Source organism: Microcaecilia unicolor, chromosome 2 (assembly GCF_901765095.1).
Source record: "Microcaecilia unicolor chromosome 2, aMicUni1.1, whole genome shotgun sequence".
In the NCBI taxonomy this organism is placed as follows: Eukaryota; Metazoa; Chordata; class Amphibia; order Gymnophiona; family Siphonopidae; genus Microcaecilia; species Microcaecilia unicolor.
This window is the reverse complement of record NC_044032.1, coordinates 493,711,855-493,735,622: the sequence shown is the minus strand read 5'-3', so window position 1 is coordinate 493,735,622 and position 23,768 is coordinate 493,711,855. Positions and strand designations below refer to the sequence as shown.

The 23,768-nt window shown below is 43.3% G+C and overlaps 1 protein-coding gene across 3 annotated transcripts in view; it reads right to left on the bottom strand.

Annotated features, from left to right (window-relative positions):
* The window catches only part of DOK7 (docking protein 7), a 187,550-nt gene that overhangs the window by 10,347 nt on the left and 153,435 nt on the right, over positions 1 to 23,768 (bottom strand). The window contains exon 12 of one of the 3 annotated variants that reach the window (XM_030191143.1): positions 14,388 to 14,540. The exons of 1 other annotated variant lie outside the window; for it this stretch is intronic. In XM_030191143.1, the coding sequence (XP_030047003.1) occupies positions 14,388 to 14,540 (153 nt within the window). Of the gene's footprint in view, positions 1 to 14,387; positions 14,541 to 23,768 lie in introns of those variants that run through there. One more of the 3 variants, XM_030191141.1, reaches the window with a different exon arrangement.

The window sequence follows — 23,768 nt, the reverse complement described above, 5'->3', positions numbered from 1 at the left end:
TTGCCCTGCAACCACCCTCTGAGGGCCACACAACGCCCACTGGTATCTCGAAACACCATTTTAATCACAAACCCACAAGTTTGTCTTATCAAAATGGCCACTCCCCCCCATCCTTTTTGATCCTATTCCCTGATGTACCACCGCTTCCAGAAAAGGCCTACGACGCAGCATGTATCTCTCGGTCTTAAGTGTGTTTCTTGCAAAAACGTTATGTCCCACTTCAGCCTGCCCAACTCCTTAAATACTCTACTGTGCTTCCCCTGATTATTTAGCCCGTTTACATTCCATGTACCCACCAATAAGGTCTCTCCCACCCCCGCACCACAACCCTCCTCCCCTTGACCCCTCCCCTTCCCCACAGGTGATCTCTGCCCTCCCCCCTGCTCCAAACCCACTCCCTTCTGCTCCAACATATCCCCAACCCCTCCCCCATCCTCCCCTTCCCTCCCCTTCCCTGTAGCTGATCTTTCTGTCAGTAAATCAGCCATCCCATGAATCAATGCACTCTCCCGAGACTTTAACCGCTCAAAAGCTAATCCCTAACCCTCCCAACCCCCTGCATTCACCCACATCCACTGCATTCATTCATTCATCTCACACCCCTCCACCCCACCTCCCTCCATCCCCCACCCCCAAACTTGCATAATTTTAATTTCCTCACCCCAAATCCCTCCAGTGCCATCTCACACCTCACCGGCTTCCAACCTTTTCCCATACTCCCCATGATCCCCAGGGTACTCTACCCTCCCTCCCCTCTCCCCTGCAGACCCCCTATACATAGCACCCCCTAAGTAATTGCTTATCTGCATAATGTTCTCAATGAAATAATCAATCCTCCACTAGTCCGCATAAATCTGTGTTCCTTCAGGAAGCTTGCTTGGTAGAATGCTTCCCCTGATCCATCACCCTCTGCCTCGCTGAATCCGCTCTGGGTTCCTTGGCGGTCTCCAGTAACTTCTTCTGAATGGGAACATGTCTACACCCCAAAGAGCACAATGTTAACCATGCTTCATCCGGGGTCTTTACTTTACGCGATTTACCATCCACCATTAGCCACATCCCAAATGGGAATAGCCACCTGTACCGGATCCCCTTTGACCTCATAAATATCGTGGCTTCTCGAAAGGATAGACACTTTTGCAAAGTAGTCTATGCCAGATCTTGAAACATTCCAGTCTTACAGTTTTTCCAAAGAATCTCTTTTTGCTACCTCGCTTTAGACAATATCTTCTCCTTCATGGGGAAGTCAGCAAAACACACTACAATGTCCCTCAGGTTAGATTCTTGCTGCGGGCCAGCCACTCTGTGCGCTCTCTGGATGCGGAGGTTTGGCAGTTGACCACCTTCCTCAGAATTCAAAATGAACCCACACAACTCTCGAATCACTGCTTCACAGTTACTAAATATATCCAAGTCAGGGATCCCTTTAAATCGCAAATTGTTTCGGCGCAACCTATTCTCCCTGAGTTGTTGTAATTCCTGCGTGTCGGCATTCACCACTTTATGCAGTTTCCCCATGTCCTGCTTCAAAGTCTCCATCCCCTCCTCCACCTCACCGACACACGTTCCCAAATCGCGAATTTCTGCCCTAATTTCTCTCAGGGCAGTTTGTATATCCTTTTGGACCCCCGCCAGATCGGCCTTCAAGTCTTGAAAACAAGCCCTCCTCAGCGTGCTCCTCCCCGGCCACAGCCGGACTCGCCGCCATCTTTGCTTCACTCCGCTCTGGCCCCACTGAAGCCGCCGACATTTTCTTACTTTGTTCCGTTGGAAAACGGAATCGCTCCAGTCCCTTCTTCGGCGGCATACCTCAGGGACCTTTCCCCTTTGATGCACTCTTCGGGATGCTACTCAAGTCTGTAGGATTTGCTCACTCTAAGCAATGCCCCGACGGAGCTCCGCTTTTAAGCTGCCATCCCGGACTCTCTATATAAGTCTTATAGTCTATGTGTGCTATCATAGTTGTAGCCTCTCTGATACACAGCAAACAGACCATGTTATGGATCAGCTCTTTACACAGATCAAAATTAACTTCAGGTTTTTTTGTGTAAATCTTTTTCTTAATTTCATACAACAAAAAAGAAATCCTTCATACAGTAGATATGAAACATTTACCTCAAGTTTTTCCTTCTTACAAAAATACCAATTTTTTTTATTTTTATTTTCTCCTCTCATCCACCATCCCCCACCTTGAGTTACTCTATTCTAAATCAGACTATGCCCACAAACATTCAACCATTGCAGGCAGCTCTTATAAAGGAATAATCATCCGTTCATACCACAACTCTAAACTAGAGTGTTCAGACATCTCGTTTTTTGAATTCATCCATTATAGTGATACTCATTCCCAGTCTTCAAATGCCACCAATAGGTCAGCCTTTCAGGATATTCCTAATTAATATGTATTCAAAATTCTATAAATGGGATGTCATTAAAGAAAATACCACTTTAAACTTAAATGCCTGGGTATAGGACTCCATTTTTGAGTCAGGCGTGCTTCTGCTCCCCTTGTACCCCCCGAAGAAGCTGTTACAAGTGAGCCTGGATCTAAGTCAGGGTAGATTTTTAGAGATTGCAAGCACTGTATATCTATCAATGAGAGGCGTTTTGGAAACAATGATTTTCACCATCCAGCTGATTATCAGAGAAGCATGTTTTTTTTAGTCTCTTGATTATCAAGATGAGTGTTATCTACTTGTGATCTTGTGCTATTTGAACACGGGACTCTGACATTGCTGAAATGGGGACTCTGATATTGCTGATATCGAGGTTTTCTGAGCACCTTCACAAAAAAATTTTAAAGGATTTTTTATAAATTTCTGTATCCCTCAGTAATTATTTCAGTTGAATTAATATGTATGAGATTTGCATACATTGGAGGTAGTAGGCATGCAAATTCTTTTGCATATTCATTTTGAAAATCCTGAAACTTGACCTGTTGATGGTTCTCAGAGACTTGGAGTGAATAACAAGGACCTATAAATTAATAGTTAAGAAGCAGTTCTCACTCTTAAGATAGGGAGTATACATAATGCTTATAATTTGCCAAAATCCATGGATTTATATACTCCATGGACATCAAGTGTAACCATAGCAATCAGCTTGTGAAATATGGAGCTTTTCCTTGCAACCAACTATGACATGTTTAATAAGAGTTTAAATGTTTATGACCACTCTACAACAGACAGTAATGCTTGGTTAAGTTTTATGTCATCTGTGATCTGAACAAAGTTAACATTTGCCCTTCTTAAAAATATGAGGTTGATTCATCTACAGCAGTCCTTTGATCTGGAATTACTTAGTGACAACTCTGGTTAATTTTTCTCCTAATCTGTCAGCTGTACAAACTCTGTTTAATTGCTTTGACTAGCATGGGTATATTAATATTTGCAGTGAACTTACAATATGCCACTTGAGTGAATTCTGATCTCCTTTGTAATCTAAACCTCAAAGAATGAATTATTAACTTGTATGCTACTTGACTGTGTAATTTGTCCCTGCATTTTAAGACCAGCCAATTAACAAGGATGGGTTGCTGGTGAAAACAATCTCTTTTATATGTTGATACTTTCATATTGGATATCTTTACATATAAGACAAACCATTTCTACTTGCTATTCCCATAACTACATAAATTGTGTTATGTGCACACTGCTAAAATGTTAGATTTCTGTGGATATATGTAGGCCATTTCAGCAACTCTATGTAATGTTATGGCGTTTCTTGTGAACAGTGAATTATCAACAGTAATCTGTATGATATATAATCTCAAATCCCAGAATAAAAATGAAAAGAAAAATTCCTAAAAGTAGAGTGAGAGCTGGTATAATATGTTAATTTGCTATTTGCACTAAGCTTTAATGGTACTATACAAATGGAAGGGAGTCATTTTCTAACCAGATGCCTAAGTGAAATTGATGATATTAAGGATGTATTATGAATATGAAAGCACCCCCCCAACTCATAGGAGAATATCAAGAGTTAAGCATTAAAATGTGAAAATCAAGATAATTTGAAGACAGAGCTGGACAGATGCATTTAACCTAGTTACAGTTTGCTGAGCTGACAGTTCAAGCTTGCTTAAGTAATGACTGTCCTGTCCAGCTCTGGGGAGTGTCACTAAGAACACGCATGTTTTAGCAAGAATAGGAGAAACGAAATTAATTGTAACCCATGTCTCACCCGGTTCTGGCTCCAGACCCGGGTACATAAACAAATACTCCACTCATTCAGATCTGCTCACCGCACTCAGGTCCTCAGTCACCTCCAGTCAAGCTGGGAGTGTGTATATGGTCCAGAATAGCAATCCGGGGGTCTGGGAGACCCTTTGTCCAGCCAGGGTTCCTCTCAGCTCTCCAGTCCAGAAACCACACTGCACTCTGTGGCTTAAACAATAACTCAACTTTTATTGAAACTCTCTGCAACAAGCAAGCGAAATTTCATTTTATCTTCAACCCGTCAAGTTCAACCTTTCAAATAAATTAATTCCAGGCTTCCATTGTCCCCTGAGGACAACCTGTTTACCACTTTCCTTCTTGGGGGTATTTGTGAGGCTATTCACAACATTTACAGGCACCACCATGCCTATTTTGGAAGCCACTTGTCATACTTGGACTTTATTACTCTTTCCCCCGACTCTTTCCACATCCACCAGGCACGAGCCTTTCTGGCTGTCCTTCTGCCACAAGTGCACCTCATATGACTACACTCCAGCCTTGAGCTGCAGTGGCGTACCAAGGGGGGGGGGGGGCAGTGGGGGCGGTCCGCCCCAGGTGCATGCCGCTGGGGGGGGTGCTGCGTGCCTGTCAGCTCCGCTCGTTCCATGCTCCCTCTGCCCCAGAACAGGTTTCTTCCTGTTCCGGGGCAGAGGGAGCATGGAACGAGCGAAGCTGACAGGCGCGCGGCACCCCCCCAGCAGGTAAAAATGCACCCGGGGGGGTGTCCTTTCGCCGGGAGTGGGGGGGGGGGGGTTGCGCTGCACCCGGGGGGGCGCATCGGCGATCTGCCCCAGGTGTCAGTCACCCTAGGAGTGCCACTGTTGAGCTGGCACTGTCCTGCCCTGAACCCCGCTTGCGGACCAGACACCCCAATCCTCCCAAAGCTCTAACTCCTTCTCCAACTATTGTTAGTGGGACAATAACTGCTCCTTATTTTCAGCCCAGACTTGACTTTGCTTTCCAGAACACCCTTCCTCCTTCTGGACACTTGGCAGGGGCTTGCAGGTGATCTCCTTACCAAAGGCAAAAACCAAGGACCCTGTTCTTACACAGGAAAACACTTTTATTTCCCTAAACCCCTTCCAGAACCGTCATTCACCCCAACTCATGCATTATCTTTCATAATCACACCCCTTGCACTGGGCTTCCTCCCACCCAGGGACCTCCCAGTCACTCCCCTCAGCGGATTACATAATGCATACTGTACCCTTGTAATTTGCATATTTATATATTTAAAATTTTCAGCCTACATCTGCGTTCTCAAAATATATATATATACTTGTTGCTCAATAGTTCTGTGTTCCAAATATGTTAATGATCTTTACTGGAATGATAATGATCTTTACTAAAATAGTATAGCAGCTGTCTGACCTTTGCCCTTGAACCCTCTCTGGAATGCAGATAGAATCAGAAGATAATCTCAACCAATAAGCATCTATGTTTTATATGCTGTGATTTGTGAACCATAACTTAATCCTTTATGCCAATAAAATGAAGCAGAGACAGCTTTGGGTATACAAGCTGTCACTAATTAGGTGTGACCCTTACTGTCTCCAAAAGGCCTTTGATATATATATATTCTATAAAGAGCAATTCTATAACTAAGCACCCATGGCTACGCACCCCTTCCAGGCATCAATGCAGAGAAAATTAGCACTTAAATGTCTAAACCCTTAGTGCTATTCTATAAATGTGCATGTAAGTGCTATAATGTGAAACTGCAAGGAGGACATATATGTGGGCGAAGCATGGGTGGAACGGGGGCAGGGCTCCCAGTTATATGCCAAACACTATTAGTATTTAGATAAGTTTTTTTTTTAGCCTGGCAATACTTATGTACTTATTTCAGTCTGGCTCCAGAATACATGTCAAACCTAATAAACTTACCGCTATGCAACATACACACGGAAGCACAAAGCTATCTCACATTCCACTTCCCCAACTGCCACGGTTTACGATACAAGACAGTTTACTCATCAGGTATCATCTACCTATGCACTAAGAGCTGGAATGCATTCCCTAAAGCATTGAGGAGCCTAGATACTTACCTGATCTTTCGTAAATGACTCAAGGCCCACTTCTTCAAAAAATCCTTCCATGAAGCTCCACTGTGAATCATTTATGAATAGTCATCACTTTTACTCAGCAATGTCCCCTCCATCCCTGGCAATGATCCCGCATTAGCTGCCGCTAATAGATCCATCTCCCTACCCTGCTGCCCTTCCCCTGTCCTCATTTCGCCCCTATCCCTCTTCGAGCCACTTTGATTCTATGTAATTCAAATCCCCTATCTTATTGTTCAAGTGTACAGCGCTGCATACGTCTAGTAGCGCTTTAGAAATGATTAGTAGTAGTAGTAGTAGTAGTAGTATTGTATTTCTTAATTCCATGTAAGCCACATTGAAACAACACTAATTGGAAAATGTGGGATAAAAATGTTGTACATAAATAAAAATGCAATCTAAAAAGTGTGTGTTGTTTCCTGGTACTGCACACATGTATGCATTGTCATAAAAGAATGTGTAATCTTTGGAAATTTTGACATTTGGGGCTTTTATCCTGTCATTTCAAACAAATGCACATCCCTAGTATATATCTGGGTGCCAGACTCTGCCCAAGTGCTATCTGGATATCACTAGGGTGGTCAGAGATTTTTTTTTTTTTTGCAGCATTATCCAGATAGTTTTGAATATCAGGCTCCATATACCAGCTGGTACATAAGTACATAAGTAATGCCATACTGGGAAAAGACCAAGGGTCCATCGAGCCCAGCATCTTGTCCACGACAGAGGCCAATCCAGGCCAAGGGCACCTGGCAAGCTTCCCAAATGTACAAACATTCTATACATGTTATTCCTGGAATTTTGGATTTTTCCAAGTCCATTTAGTAGCGGTTTATGGACTTGTCCTTTAGGAAACCGTCCAACCCCATTTTAAACTCTGCTAAGCTAACCGCCTTCACCACATTCTCCGGCAATGAATTTCAGAGTTTAATTACACGTTGGGTGAAGAAAAATTTTCTCCGATTTGTTTTAAATTTACTACACTGTAGTTTAATCGCATGCCCCCTAGTCCTAGTATTTTTGGAAAGCGTGAACAGACGCTTCACATCCACCTGTTCCACTCCACTCATTATTTTATATACCTCTATCATGTCTCCCCTCAGCCGTCTCTTCTCCAAGCTGAATAGCCCTAGCCTCCTTAGTCTTTCTTCATAGGGAAGTCGTCCCATCCCCGCTATCATTTTAGTCGCCCTTCGCTGCACCTTTTCCAATTCTACTATATCTTTCTTGAGATGTGGCGACCAGAATTGAACACAATACTCAAGGTGCGGTCGCACCATGGAGCGATACAACGGCATTATAACATCCTCACACCTGTTTTCCATACCTTTCCTAATAATACCCAACATTCTATTCGCTTTCCTAGCCACAGCAGCACACTGAGCAGAAGGTTTCAGTGTGTTATCGACGACGACACCCAGATCCCTTTCTTGGTCCGTAACTCCTAACGTGGAACCTTGCATGACGTAGCTATAATTCGGGTTCTTTTTTCCCACATGCATCACCTTGCACTTGCTCACATTAAACGTCATCTGCCATTTAGCCGCCCAGTCTCCCAGTCTCGTAAGGTCCTCTTGTAATTTTTCACAATCCTGTCGTGAGTTAACGACTTTGAATAACTTTGTGTCATCAGCAAATTTAATTACCTCGCTAGTTACTCCCATCTCTAAATCATTTATAAATATATTAAAAAGCAGCGGTCCTAGAACAGACCCCTGAGGAACCCCACTAACTACCCTTCTCCATTGTGAATACTGCCCATTTAACCCCACTCTCTGTTTCCTATCCTTCAACCAGTTTTTAATCCACAATAGGACATTTCCTCCTATCCCATGACCCTCCAATTTCCTCTGTAGCCTTTCATGAGGTACCTTGTCAAACGCCTTTTGAAAATCCAGATACACAATATCAACCGGTTCCCCTTTGTCCACATGTTTGTTTACTCCTTCAAAGAATGGAAGTAAATTGGTCAGGCAAGATTTCCCCACACAAAAGCCATGCTGACTCGGTCTCAGTAATCCATTTCCTCGGATGTGCTCTGTAATTTTGTTTTTAATATTAGCCTCTACCATTTTCCCCGGCACCGACGTCAGACTCACCGGTCTATAATTTCCCGGATCTCCCCTGGAGCCTTTTTTAAAAATGGGCGTTACATTGGCCACCCTCCAATCTTCCGGTACCACGCTCGATTTTAAGGATAAGTTGCATATCACTAGCAGTAGCTCCGCAAGCTCATTTTTTCAGTTCTATCTGTACTCTAGTATGAATACCATCCGGTCCAGGAGATTTGCTACTCTTCAGTTTGCCGAACTGCCCCATTACGTCCTCCAGGTTTACCGTGAAGTCAGTAAGTTTCTCCGACTCGTCCGCTTGAAATACCATTTCCGACACCGGTATCCCACCCAAATCTTCTGCAGTGAAGACCAAAGCAAAGAATTCATTCAGTCTCTCCGCTACGTCTTTGTCTTCCTTGATCGCCCCTTTTACCCCTCAGTCATCCAGCGGCCCAACCGATTCTTTTGCCGGCTTCCTGCTTTTAATATACCGAAAAAAATTTTTTACTATGTTTTTTTGCCTCTAATGCTATCTTTTTTTCGTAATCCCTCTTGGCCTTCTTTATCTGTGCCTTGCATTTGCTTTGACACTCCTTATGCAGCTTCTTGTTATTTTCCGACGGTTCCTTCTTCCATTTTCTGAAGGCGTTTCTTTTAGCCCTAATAGCTTCCTTCACTTCACTTTTCAACCAGGCCGGCTGTCTTTTGGAGTTCCGTCTTTCTTTTCTAATTCGCGGATTATGTATGGCCTGGGCCTCCAGGATGGTATTTTTGAACAGCGTCCACACCTGTTGTACAGTTTTTACTCTCTCAGTTGCCCCCCTAAGTTTTTTTTTACCGTTCTTCTCATTTTATCATAGTCTCCTTTTTTAAAGTTAAACGCTAACGTATTTGACTTTCTGTGTACAGTTACTTCAAGGTCGATATCAAAACTGATCATATTATGGTCACTGTTATCTAGCGGCCCCAGTACCGTAACGTCCCTCACCAGATCATGCGCTCCACTAAGGACCAAGTCTAGAATTTTTCCTTCTCTCGTCGGCTCCTGCACCAGTTGCTCCATAAAGCTGTCCTTGATTTCATCAAGGAATTGTATCTCTGTAGCGTGTCCCGATGTTACATTTACCCAGTCTATATTTGGATAATTGAAGTCACCCATTATTATCACATTACCCATTTTGTTCGTGTCTCTGATTTCTTTAATCTTTTCTGTGTCTACCTGCTCAACCTGGCGAGGCAGACGGTAGTACACTCCTATCACCATCCTTTTCCCTTTTCTACATGGAATTTCAACCCACAATGATTCAAAGGTGTGATTTGTGTCCTGCTGAATTTGTAATCTATCTGAGTCAAGGCTCTCGTTAATATACAATGCTACCCCTCCACCAGTCCGGTCCACCCTATCACTATGATATACTTTGTACCCCGGTATGACAGTGTCCCACTGGTTATCCTCCTTCCACCAGGTCTCAGTAATGCCTATTATATCCAATTTTTCATTTAGTGCAATATATTCCAACTCTCCCATCTTATTTCTTAGACTCCTAGCATTTGCATATAGACATTTCAGAGTATGTTTGTTGTTCTTATTTGCATGATGCTTAGTACCTGACACTATTGATTTGACATCTTTTGTCTGATCTTTAGTTGTATTTAAGGGCACCTGGCCTACCACGGTCTGTTGTGCAACCTCACTATCCAGAAACCCTATCTTCCCTGTTTGTGAGGTATCTTTGCAAGATACCTTTTCTCGAACCATGCGCTTTTGAGCGACTGTCGGCCTTCCCCCCATTTCTAGTTTAAAAGCTGCTCTATCTGTATGTGAATACAGGCTGGATAAATTATAGGAACTACTGAGAAAGGTTATGGCCTAAATCTAAATCCAACAATACAGATGTGCATTTGTGGAAAAGAAAATAAGAAATGTCAACAAAATTTCCTTTATTGCTTTTTTGCATTCTGGGGGAAAAACACAGAAAATGTTATTCCTTTTTGCTTTGTTTGTTTCATTTCATTTCCTGCCTGAACCTCCTGCCCCCCCCCCCCCCCCCCCCCCCCCATTGGGATTAAAAATGCACAGCACAGTGTCTAAAAAAGCCACCCCTTTCCCTCCCCTCCCAGACTTCCTAATATCTCTTCTGCTTTCAAAGCCTTCCTAAATTACTTCATAGCCACAGGGTTTCAATAAGGCAGGAGCGATCCTCAGTTACTCCTGCTCCACTACAGAAGAACAAAGGCTCATATACCAACTTAATACTCTTCATCCCACTGGTTTAAACTCAGAGATAGATTACAGTTGGGGTTTTTTTATTATTGTAAACTCTGTGGTTTCCATTCCATTTCAGTTGTCTCCCCCCCCCCCCCCCCCTTTCTTTTCACCTGCTCAAGATGTACATTGATTCATTTACACAGTCCCATTTAATGTGCTCAGGTTGCCTAATTTGCACTTAAATTTCATTCATACAGTTTCACATTTTTATCATATTTTACTTTGGTATGTGTTCAGCATTTTTTTCAAATATTAGATTCACAGAGCACTGTGATACATACATTTAGGGGTCCTTTTACTAAGGTGCGCTGAAAAATTGCTTACGGTAGTATAGGCACAGGTTTAGGGCATGCGCTGATCCGTTTTTCAGAGTGCCTGCAAAAAGGGCCTTTTAAAAAGTTTTACCGAAAATGGATGTGCGGCAAAATCAAAATTGCCGCGTGTCCATTTTGGGTCTACGACCTTACCACCAGCCATTGACCTAGCGGTAAAGTCTCACGCAGTAATCGTGTGGTAATGACCTATGCATGTCAAATGCCACTTGGCGCGCGTTTGATAAGCGCGTCCAAAAATTTTCAGACATGTGTATCAGACACGCACCAAAAATGAAATTACCATAAATCCATGCGTTAGCCGGGCGGTAACTCCATTTTGGCGCACGTTGGGCACATGTAGACACTTACGCGGCTTAGTAAAAGGGCCCCATAGCTTGTCTACGCTCAGACTGCCTCAGCTGTATCCACTTTTCACTCACATAGGTTGATCTTCTTTTGATTTGATACACGTTCAGTTTTGTTTCAAATATTATATTCATAGAGCACTATAACATGCATTTAAAAATTTTATTCCTTTTTTTTATTTTGCTTGTGTCCTATTGTGCTTTCCAACCTTTTCTGTGTAGTTTTTAAGCTTTCACATACTGTTTTGGCAACTGTCCTGCCTTTTTCAATTCTCACATAATAAGATCTAAGCAGTACAGTATTTTCATGCATCCTCTTTTTTTCGGCTCCATCCCTCTCATCTCACTTCCTCCCTGGGCAGAACTAGTGGTTTTAAGATGGCTCAGCCTACCTGAGGGGCTATTCTTAAGGGTGAGGGGCAGTCATAGGCGTAGTTTGACTGTTTCATTTGGGGGGGCAAAGAATGGGCGGAGCATATTAGCATATTTGCATATATACATATGCAAATGAATATGCTAATATGGAGGAAGGAAATTAAATTTACAGGCAAAATATCACAGATGCACATTTCAAAAAGCTGACACATTTCAATTAATAAATTATGAATAAAATACTTTTATTTACCTTTGTTGTCTGATCATTTAGTTTTTCTATTCGCTTTGATCCCAGTGTCTTCTGTTTTATGCAGTGTCTTCTTTCCAGTAGGCTTCCCTCTGCTCCCCACCCTCCCAGTCCCATCCATCTCTTGCTCCTTCCCTCTGCTCCCCACCCCTCCCAGTTCCATCCATCTTCTGTTCCTTCCCTCTGCTCACCATCCCTCCGTCCCATCCATCTTCTGCTCCTTCCCTCTGCTGTGCCTTACCTCTCCCAATCCCATCCATCTCCTGGTCCATCCCTCTGCTCCCCACCCCTCGCAGTCCCATCCATCTCTTGCTCCTTCCCTCTGCTCCCCACCCCTCCCAGTCCCAACCATCTCTTGCTCCTTCCCTCTGCTCCCCACCCCTCCCAGTCCCATCCATCTTCCCTCTGCTCCCCCCCCCCCCCCCGCGAGGTCCAAGATGGTGACTCTGTTTACTCCCTCTCTTCCTCCCTCCCTCCCTCCGGTGCAGGCAACAGTCTTCAGCTTTTTCAGCGTTCCTGGCAGCGGTAGCGATGTACACGCTGCCTTCGGTCTGCCCCGGAAGCCTTCTCTTCAAGTTCCTGTTCCCACCTATGCGGGAACAGGAACTTGAAGAGAAGGCTTCGGGGCAGAGCCAAAGGCAGCGCGTACAACGCTACCGCTGCCAGGAACGCTGGAAAAGACTGCTGCCTGCGCCGCGGAGGGAGGGAGGAAGAGAGAGGGGTAGACGGACAACAGCTCCTCTCCGTCCGCTTGGCTTCCCTGCCCTCTCTGTCTGCGTCCCGCCTTCCTCAGACTGTCAAAGAAATGCTTGGATGTTTCACTTATATATACATCTGCTACCACATTTGCTTATTTCCGATCTGACAAAGAAGGGCAACCTTCGAAAGCCAATCAAGAAATGTATTAAGTTATGTCTAATAAAAAAAGGTATCATCTTATTTCTTTTCCATTTTCTATGTTCAGAGGAAGGCGGGACGCAGACAGAGAGGGCAGGGAAGCCAAGCGGATGGAGAGGAGCGCGTGCCTGCATGTGTTGTTTTTTTTTTAACTAATGGCGCGGCGGCGCCTCGCGTCGTTTGGGGGGCATTGCCCCCCCTCGCCCCCCCAGTCTACGCCTATGGGGGCAGTGTTCTATAAACCCCCCTCACACAGTCAAATATGGTTGCTTCAATAGGTGGAATATCTTTGGCTGTTTAACCAGCCAGTGCTAAATATCGGCATGGCCGGTAAAGTTCAAACCAGCCACAGAAAAAACAAATATTCCATACAGGTCACTGGAAATGGCCCAGCTAACTCCCACGATCTGAATATTGGACCCCCTAATTTTATTAGATAACCTCATACAAGATTTTATACCATACTCTATAATTAAATGTTTTGCATTATTTATTTCATCATATTATTATTCATTTATCATTTATTTGTTACATTATATCGTTGTTTATAGTTTTCATGGTTTTAATACGCATGTCTTTTTAAATATGTACAGTATTTCTTTGTAATCTCATTTTTATTTGTCCTTATGTAAGATAGAAGGATTCCAGACGCAGGCACATATGCCAAAATACGGCCGTGTTAAGTTACGTCTACGCTTTATTTGGATTTTATGAGTGAATTAAAAAGCTTCTTGTGTATTCATCAAATCCTTTCTTTTTTGGTGCAGTGGCCACAGGGGCCTGGGCCCCCCCAAATTCGCTCTGTGGCCCCTGTTATGGCTGGCATGGGTCCCCAACTCCTGCCAGCTGAAGCATTTGTCCCACACTGGTCTCATCACATTGTCTGCCCTGCTTCTCAGTCACGCCATCACGCACATTTTAATGAAACTGAGCATGTATGATACTTCATTAAAACAAGCGTGCATGGCACAACTGAGAACAGAAGGGCAGGCAATGTGAGACCAGCGCAGGACAAACGCTTCAGCTGGTAGGGGTTGGGGACCCCCGCCAGCCAAGGTACCATCATACAACAGTGCGGGAAGGGCAGTGGTAGGGAGGCGGGCCAAAATGTGACCCTCCCCCCCCCCCCCCCCATTTTGGGCTCTGACCCTCTCCCCCTCAAGGTCTGGCTACACCCGTGCTTTGGTGCCTCACTCCTTCTCCTGTTGCTGTTGCATATCCATGAGGCTTGGACCTCCTTCCATTGTTTTTGCATACTAAAAATAGTATCAGTCAACTCAAGGTCAGTGCCATTCTGGAATACGACCAACCTCCTGAAGTACAGCGTTAGCAGGGCAGGAGGAAATTAGGTTCACTCCTACCCATTTCAAAAACCCACATCTATGGAATAAGTTTAAGGTGAGGGCCATGGGCTGGAAAGAATATCTGAGAAACTCAATGGCTTTGTAGATATAGCAATGGCTGTAAAATAGCATGTACTGAAAAAAAATCCATAACCATAAATTGAAAGGAAATTTAATAAAATACCCCTAGTATATTGTAGCTTTCTCAAATTAATGTATTCAATGTTTTAAAATCAGTGTTACCTCTTATTCCTGTACTAGATTCTTGTAGCTCTAGCTCCATGTAATGAAGCTGTTTCTTTGATGTAGGACTGATAGGAATATTAACATATGTTGCCGTATCACTGTGAGGTCGATCAGACAGCGGTAGCTCAGTCGGATAACCTTGTGTGCCTCCTGATAAAAAGAAATGGACTCAGTAATCATGGTTAGCAGGAGTGTGTTAGTTCAAAGCAGTGAATGAGAATAAAAACAGCAGCCACAGTTTGATTTATTGGAGAAATTCCCTTTCTTAATTAAACCCAGTCCATGTACATTAAAAGCTTTCTTTGTGGGTGAGTGTGAGTGTACCTAACTCAGGGGCCCTTTTATTAAGTTGCATAAGTGTCTATGCGTGCCAAAATGGAGTTACCGCCCGACTACCACATGACTGTTGCGGTAATTTTATTTTTGATGCGCGTCTGATACGCGCATCTGAAAAATATTTTTTATTTTTGGGCGCGCGTAACGGACGCGCACCAAGTGGCATTTGATGTTCATAGGTCATTTACCGCCCGGATTCTTTACTGCTAGGTCAATGGCTGGTGGTAAGGTCTCAGACCCAAAATGGACACGTCGTCCATTTTTGGCAAAACAAAAAAAGGCCTTTTTTTACAGGCATGCTAAAAAATGGATCAGCGTGCACCCAAAACCCGCGCCTACACTACGGCAAGCCATTTTTCAGCGCACCTTAGTAAAAGGATCCCAGAGGGATTTACACACTTTTCACAAGTTTAGATTTTGTTTAGAAGCATCATGACAGAGGCTGGTCTGGTGGCTGGGTGGTAGTTGTGTACACTGCTATGCTGGGGGTCCCTGGGTTTGATTCACTCTCAATCAAGGCTGGAGATGCTGTGGATACAATGTTCACACTCCATAGACAGCAAAGAATCATAACTACTAGGGATGGGCAGCCACAAAATTTTCATTATGTTTCTGCATCATTTACCGGGATTTCTGTTTTATTCATTTTTGTTTGGCCATTTTGTCATTTTGTCGTTCACTGATAATAATGTACAGCCTGGAAATAGTGCACACTGTGTGGAAAGAGGGCACATTCTTTTCCTGAAAATTGGCACATGTGCAATAATTTGTGCATGCGTGGAGGTTCCACCATCGGGAAAGAGCATCATTTCAAAAGAGCGTACATTATTATCAGAAAACAACAAAAGATAAAGGGCTCATTTTACAAAGTGGTGCTACTGTTTAGCAGTGCTGAATGCGAAGAAGCCCATGGGAATTGAATGGGCTTCTTTGCATTCAGCGCACGCTAATCGGTAGCATCACCTTATAAAAAGAGCCCAAATTTTGTTTTTTTCTGCTTGTTTTCATTTGATAATAGCGAGCAATGACACAGGATATGTCATTGATACATTCCATCAGATAGACTCACTTTTGATGGCAAAAGAAAGTTTTAATTACAACAATATAATATCCACCACTGTGAAACCCATGGGAACTTGACAACAGATGTGGTCACTTTATGAATCTAACAAGACCTCAGCCATGCAACTCGATGAACCAAACTTATGTCTTCAAGATTTATGCACTACCCTCATCACAGGATGGACAGACTAGATGGGTCTTTTGGCTCTTAACTGCTGTCATGTTTCTATGTTTCTATATATTTTCATAAATTGAATTCTTACTGACTGCTAAGTTCTTCCAAAGAGAAAATTTTGTTATATATTTTGCAGAAAGAATAAACCATTTATCTTTGTCGGCTCAGGAGTAAATTGTCCAACATGATTCATGTTTTGCAAACTGCTTTTTCAAGGCAAGATGTGTCTGGCTAAATGAGAGGGCGAGAGTCCTTGAAAAATCAGTTTGCGAAACATGTCATGTCAGACAATTTACCCCTGAGCCAACAAAGATAAGTGGTTTATTCTTTCTATTATATATATATATATATATATATATATAAATTTTCTTTGGGCGCAATTAACAGCCAGTAAGAATTCAATGTATGAAAAGAACAGTAACGATGATACTGCATAAATCTTGATCATATGAGTTTGGTTCATTGAGTTGCATGGTTGAGGTCTTGTTAGATTCATAAAGTGACTATAGGGCTCATTTTCAAAGCACTTAGACTTACAAAGTTCTGTAGGTTACTATTGGGCTCATTTTCGAAAGAGAAGGACATCCATCTTTCGACATAAATTGGAAGATGGGGGTCCTTCTCCCAGGGACATCCAAATCAGTATAATCAAAACCCGATTTTGGACGTCTCCAACTGCAGTCCATTGCAAGGACATCCAAAGTTCAAGGGGGCATGTCGGAGGCATAGCAAAGGTGGGACTTGAGTGTGCCTAACACTTGGACATCCTTGACCCATAATCGAAAAAACATGGACGCCTCTGATGAACAGTTGGACGTTTTCACCTAGATGTGTTTTTATTACGAATAAGGCACAAAAAGGTGCCCAAAATGACCAGATGACCATGGGAGAGAATCAGGGATCACTTCCCCTTACTCCCCCAGTGGTCACTAACCCCCTCCCACCCTCGAAAAACTTCTTTAAAAATATGTTGTGCCAGCCTCAGATGTCATACTCAGGTCCATCACAGCGCATGTAGGTCCCAGGAGCAGTTTTAGTGGGTACTGCAGTGCACTTCAGACAGGCAGACCCAGGCCCATACCCCCCCCCCCCCCCACACCTGTTACATTTGTGGAGGAAACAGCGAGCTCTCCAAGACCCACCACAAACCCACTGTACCCATATATAGGTGCCCCCTTCACCTGTAAGGGCTATGGTAGTGGTGTACAGTTGTGGGTATTGGGTTTTGGGGGGGTGAGGGCTCAGCACAGAAGGTAAGGGAACTATGTTCCTGGGAGCATTTTATGAAGTCCACTGCAGTGCCTCCTAGGGTGCCCGGTTGGTGTCCTGGCATGTCAGGGGGACCAGTGCACTACAAATGCTGGCTCCTCCCATGCCCAAATGGCTTGCGTATGGACATTTTTGACATGGACGTCTTTGGTTTCAAAAATCGCCAAAAGTCAGAAACGTCCATGTCTAGGGACGTCCAAATCTAGGGGCGTCCAAATTTAAGAATTTGGACGTCTCTGGCAGTATTTTCGAAACAAAAGAAGGACGTCCATCTTTTTTCGAAAATGTGGGTTTCTCCGCCCCTGGATTTCGCCGTTTTGCAAGGACGTCCAAATCACAACTTGGACATCCCTTTCGAAAATGCCCCTCCACACAACTTTGTAAGTCTAAGTGCTTTGAAAATATGCCTCTATATCTATTGTCAAGTTCCAATGGGTTTCACAGTGGTTGATATAGTCCATATCATTGCAAATAGCCCATCCTTAATAGTCACCCAATGGTACCTTAGGCCAGATTTCAGGCTTATGATTGCAGGTTTCAGAAAGTGGTCTGGTGCATGGCTGAAGGATTTTCACTGCAATGACTGGAGCAAAGCAATTTGGGAGAGGATATACAAATAAGGGAATATCTCTGAATTGTTACAAATGCTCATAGCACTGGTATCAAGAAATGCAGTCCAAGACCAAGAGGGTGTAGCAGAAAGATACAGAAATAATTTCCCATTATTTTGGGTGCCACAGGCTTGTTTGAAAAGAACTTCCACGTGAACCTGGATAAGTTGCCTGTACATATCGCATCTTATGAACTCCAAAAAGAAGCTCTCTCTAGCACAATGCAAGAAATACGGCGAGCATTAGCAGTAAATTTGAGAGACTGAGATCCTACTCCACATGCCCTGGCTTAGGAGTAAGGTTCATTCCTGTCATGGCATGCACAAAACTAACCCATTTGGAGAAACTGCCTCTGACACAAACGCTAGATCCCAGTAAACAACCAGGTCAAAATGTAAGTTCAGTAATAGCATGCCCAGAAAGCTCTGAAATTGTATCCCAGGTCCAGAATCTGGATCTGACCCACTATAGAGAGCAATGTTAAAGCATAAGCAGGAGAATTGGGGGGGAGGGGGATCTGCTCCCATATATACTGTAGGTCTGAACTATGAGCACTTCCCATGCCAGATCTGCCTACCAAATCAATCCCTCCTCTCAAAGGGATATGAGACCAGGAGATTTAAGAGCAGAAGTGACATGCAGACCTGATATTAGGGCTGCATAAGCCCTGATTCCCAGAGCTGGCACTTGTGCAACCAGAACCATTTCTTTATTAGATTATTTTATATACATACTGTTTTGTTTGTTGAAAGAAATTTGGACATAATAACATAAGCAGTGCCATACTGGGACAAACTGAAGGTCCATCAAGTCCAGTATCTTATCCAGGTCACAAGTATCTGGCAAGATCCCAAAAGAGTAAAACAGATTTTATGCTACTTATCCTAGAAATAAGCAGTGGATTTTCCCAAGTCCATCTTAATAATAGCTTATGGACTTTTCTCTTAGGAAATTATTCAAACTGTTTTTAACCCTGCTAAACCAACTGCTTTTAACATACTCTCTGGCAACAAATTCCAGAGTTTAATTATATGCTGAGTGAAGAAATATTTTCTCCAGTTTCTTTTAAATTTACTACTTAGTAGCTTCTGTGTGTGTCCTCTAGTCTTAGTATTTTTGGAAAGAGTAAACAAGTGATTCAGGTCTTCACATTCCACTCTACTCAGTATTTTATAGATTTTTATCATATCTCCCCTCAGCTGTCTCTTCAAGTTGAAGAGCCCTAGTCACTTTAGCCTTTTCTCATAGGAAATCCATCCTGTCCTCTTTATTATTTTTGTTGCCCTTCTCTGTACCTTTTCTAATTTTGCTGTACCTTTTTTGAGATGCGATGACCAGAATTGCACACAGTAATCAAGGTGTGGTCATACCATGGAGTGATACAATGGCATTATGACATTCTCAATTTTGTTTTCCATTCCTTTCCTAATAATACCTGACATTCTGTTTGTTTTCTTAGCCACACCTACACACTGAGCAAAGGGTTTCAATGTATCATCAATGATACACAGAGGGGCATAATTGAACGCGAACGCCCATCTCCATGGGTACCTATCTCCGAGGACGGGTCCGCAAAGGGGCGGGACAGACCGTATTTTCGAAAAAGATGGGCGTCCATCTTTTGTTTCGATAATACGGTTGGTGCCGGGCAAATGCATTGGATTTGTGCGGATTTGAGCTGGGTGGTATCGGTTTTCAGCAATAATGGAAACCGAAGGTGCCCAGCTCAAAAACGAACAACTCCAAGGCATTTGGTCATGGGAGGGCCAGGATTCGTAGTGCACTGGTCCCCCTCACATGCCAGGACACCTAGGGGGCACTTGTAAAAAGTAACCAAAAAAATTAAAATACCTCCCAAGTCCATAGCTCCCTTACCTTGGGTGCTGAGCCCCCCCCATATCCCCCCCAAAACCCACTCCCCACAACGCTACACTATTACCATAGCACTTATGGGTGAAGGGGGGCATCTAGATGTCGGTGGGTTTTGGGGGCGGTTTGGAGGGCTCCCATTTACCAGCACAAGTGTAACAGGTAGGGGGGGATGGGCCTGGGTCCACCTGCCTGAAGTCCACTGCACTCACTAACAACTGCTCCAGGGACCTGCATACTGCTGTGATGGAGCTGGGTATGACATTTGAGGCTGGCATACAGGCTGGAAAAAAAAGTTTTTAATGTTCTTTTTTTGTTTTGGTGGGAGGGGGTTAGTGACCACTGGGGGAGTCAGGGGAGGACATCCCCGATTCCCTCCGGTGGTCATCTGGGCAGTTGGGGCACTTTATAGGGACTTGTTCGTGAAAAAAAGGGTCCAAAAACAGCGGCCCAAATTCTCGCTTCTGCCGCCCTTCTTTTTTCCATTATCGGCCGAGCGCGCCCATCTCTCCTTGACCGATAAACACGCCCCAGTCCTGCCTTCACCATGCCTCTGACACGCCCCTGTCAACTTTGTTCATTCCTGAGACAGACTGCAGTTGGAGGCGCCCAAAATCAGCTTTCGATTATACTGATTTTGCACCCACGGGAGAAAGGCGCCCATCTCCCGATTTGGGTCGAAATATGGGCGTCTTTCTCTTTTGAAAATAAGCTGGATAGTAACGTAACATAGTAGATGATGGCAGAAAAAGACCTGCACGGTCTATCTAGTCTGCACAACAAAATAAACTCATGTGCTACTTTTTGTCTATACCTTACCTTGATTTATATCTGCTATTGTCAGGGCACAGACCATATAAGTCTGCCCAGCACTAGCCTCGCCTCCCAACCACCAGCCTCGCCTCCCAACCACCAGCCCCGCCTCCTCCCACCGGCTCTGTCACCCAATTTCGGCTAAACTTCTGAGGATCCCTAGATCCTTTTCCTGGGTGATGACTTTTAATGTGGGCCTTACATAATGTAGCTATAGTTTGGATTCCTCTTTCCCACATGCATCACTTTGCACTTGACCACATTAAACATCATCTGCCATTTGGAAGCCCAGTCTCCCAGTCTCATAGGGTCCTCTTGCAATTTTTCATAATCAACAATTTTGAATAACTTTGTGTCATCAGGAAATTGAATTACCTCACTAGTTATTCCCATCTCTAAATCATTGATAAATATTTTAAAGAGCAGCGATCCCAACACAGACCCCTGGGGAACCCCACTATCTACCCTTCTCCATTGAAAATACTGATCATTTAACCCTACTCTCTGTTTTCTACTTTTTAACCAATTCTTAATCCACAATAGGACATTACGTCCTATCCCATGACTTTCTAATTTCTTCAGGAGTCATTCATGTACAGCGCTGCATAACCCTAGTAGCGCTTTAGAAATGTTAAGTAGTAGTAAGTACTTTGTCAAATGCCTTTTGAAAATCCAGATACACAATATTGACAGGTTCACCTTTATTTATATAGGGTGACTGACTATACACCACTCTGTCAGGCAACCAAAGGGTGGAAGAATGTTCCAAGAAACAACCGTGCCAAGCTGCTGCAATCTTTGTACTGTTGAACATTACTGTAGTTTATTCCTACACTTTTAAGTATTGATGAGGTTTATCTCTTTGAAGCCTTGATCACATTCATTGAGTTGTGACCTCTGAGGAAGGCATACAGCTGAAACATGGACTGTGTTGGGTCCTGGTGATACATGCGACTTCTAATGGAGAATAAACTTTTTTGAAAAACCTTTGCATTCTGGTTGTTTCTTGGAATATTCTTCCACCCTTTGGTTGCCTGCTTGATTGTTGTGGAAGTTTCCACCTGCCCGTTTTTGGTTTTTATACACCGCTCTGTACCTGGACTAGCTTGCTACACACACTATAACTTAGACCAGTTCCTTCTATCTTGTTTAACTGTGCAAAGAACTTGCCTAGAGTTTAGACACCCATTTATTTATCCCAACTGACTCTTGTTCCTGTCTATATATCTGCTCTTGGCCCCTCAGCTATATGGTAAGCTGTGTTGTAAAAAAGCTTTATCATCATATCTATGTTATTTGAACGTACTAATGCATGCTTATTAGATGTTTCGTTAGTATTATGCTGACATTATGTTACAGGTATATCTCTGTTATTTGAATTTCAGTGCAGCCACTGAATAGACACCAAGGATGCAACAAAGACCTTGGGAACACTATGTACTTGTCCTGTGGGAGGCAGGGCATGATGGTATGGGTTCATGTGAGCTGTTTTTAGCTTCATGGGCATCCATGGGTGCGCTTCTCTGTTATATGTTTCACATTGCAACATTCTGAGACATTGCTGTCCATGTGACATATGTTTTTGATGGGCTTTTCCATGTCTTAGTCTGAGGGCAGAAACATGTCAAGTTTATAATGTGATTATATGCTCAGCCCTGCATTTGCAAAATGTGTCACAGGTTCTAGATGTGGTGAATTTATGGAAATTAATACAACACATTTCTTTGAATCAAGAGTCACTTTGGATTTCAGCAGATTTGAAGCAGATGTTTCCCAGATTCACTAAGAAAAAATCAAAATGATTCCTCTGATAAATCTGGTGAAAACCTAGGATTTTTATCGAACAAGCTGACTGGGTCAGGAGTGATTTCAAATTGTTCACATATTCCTACTTATCAAATCATCACCAGAAGTTAAAAGAAAAAGCGTCTCCTGAAACACTACATAGGAAACATTAAGCAGCATTTAGAAAGGATGTCCAACTCATGCAGTCCAGTGTCTTTCCCTCCACTCCCGACCCTGCCCGTGGCTCTCTCTCACTCCCTGGTGTACAATACCTTTTTAGAAGTCTTCCATGCTGCAGAACCAACAGCAGCCTTACTTATAGGCTGCCTCTGGCCTGCACTGGGTCTTTCCCTCTGACCCATCCTGCCCTTCAGAAAACAGGAAGTTGCATCAGAAGAGGCAGGATGGGTCAGAGGGAAATGCCTTGTGCAGACCAGAGGCAGCCTGTGAGTAAGGCTGCCATTGGTGCTGCAGCACAGAAGAATTTTGAAAAGGTATTATACACCGGGCAGTGAGAGAGAGCCATGGGGAGGGGAGGGGAGGGGGAAGCATAGCCATGGGGGACCTTGGCCCCCTCTTTTGGGCTCAGGCCACTGGGCCCCCTCCTATGGGGAAGAGACTATGGATGGGGAGGAGAGACACTGAATGGGGAAGAGAGACAAGGAAAGATGCTGCATGGGAAAGCGAGACACAGAGAGATGTTGGATGGGGAACAGAGACAGACACTTTTTTATTTGAGATTTTACAGTATGTTTTTCTGTATTTGTTAATGAATAAATCAACAAAATTTGCCTGTTCATCTCTTTATTCTTCTTTAAATTTGAATTTCAAAAGTATTGCCTGAGAATCCAGAAAATCTAGACTGACCCATCCCCAACCAGTCCAGATTTTTGGACTCGTACTGTAGTTGATTTTTGAGTCACCAAGGTTGAAGAGCCTCCTTAAAATGGAAGACTATCAGTATGTCATTGTTTTGACAGTGACTGTGTTCATCAATGTAGAACCATGGACATACTGAATTATAGATATATAAAAATAAGCAGTTACACAGAGCAGCATAAATGGCACTCAGCAACCCTGTGATTATTCTCTTTAAAATCAGAAAAATATCAGCCTTGTATCTAGGTAATGACTAATATTAAGACAATTGGCATCCCAATTCATAGCAAATACTTCTGTAGAGAGGCACTGGTGACTGCATTGTTTCTGATAAGTACTACCAGCAAAACATAAATCTTCAGCCAAATTATCAACAAAAAGAGAGAAAATGTAGTTGTGTGACAAGATACATCATTTGTGCCAGTCACTAGAACACCCTTTTATTGTAGATTGGAAAAACAAGACAATTTGAAAGCACCTGCCAAAAAGAATTTGAGCTTTAAAATGTGCTTTGCAAAGACCCATCGTTTTCAAGATAAAATGATTGTTTAGTATTATGCTGCCCAGTTTCATATTCAC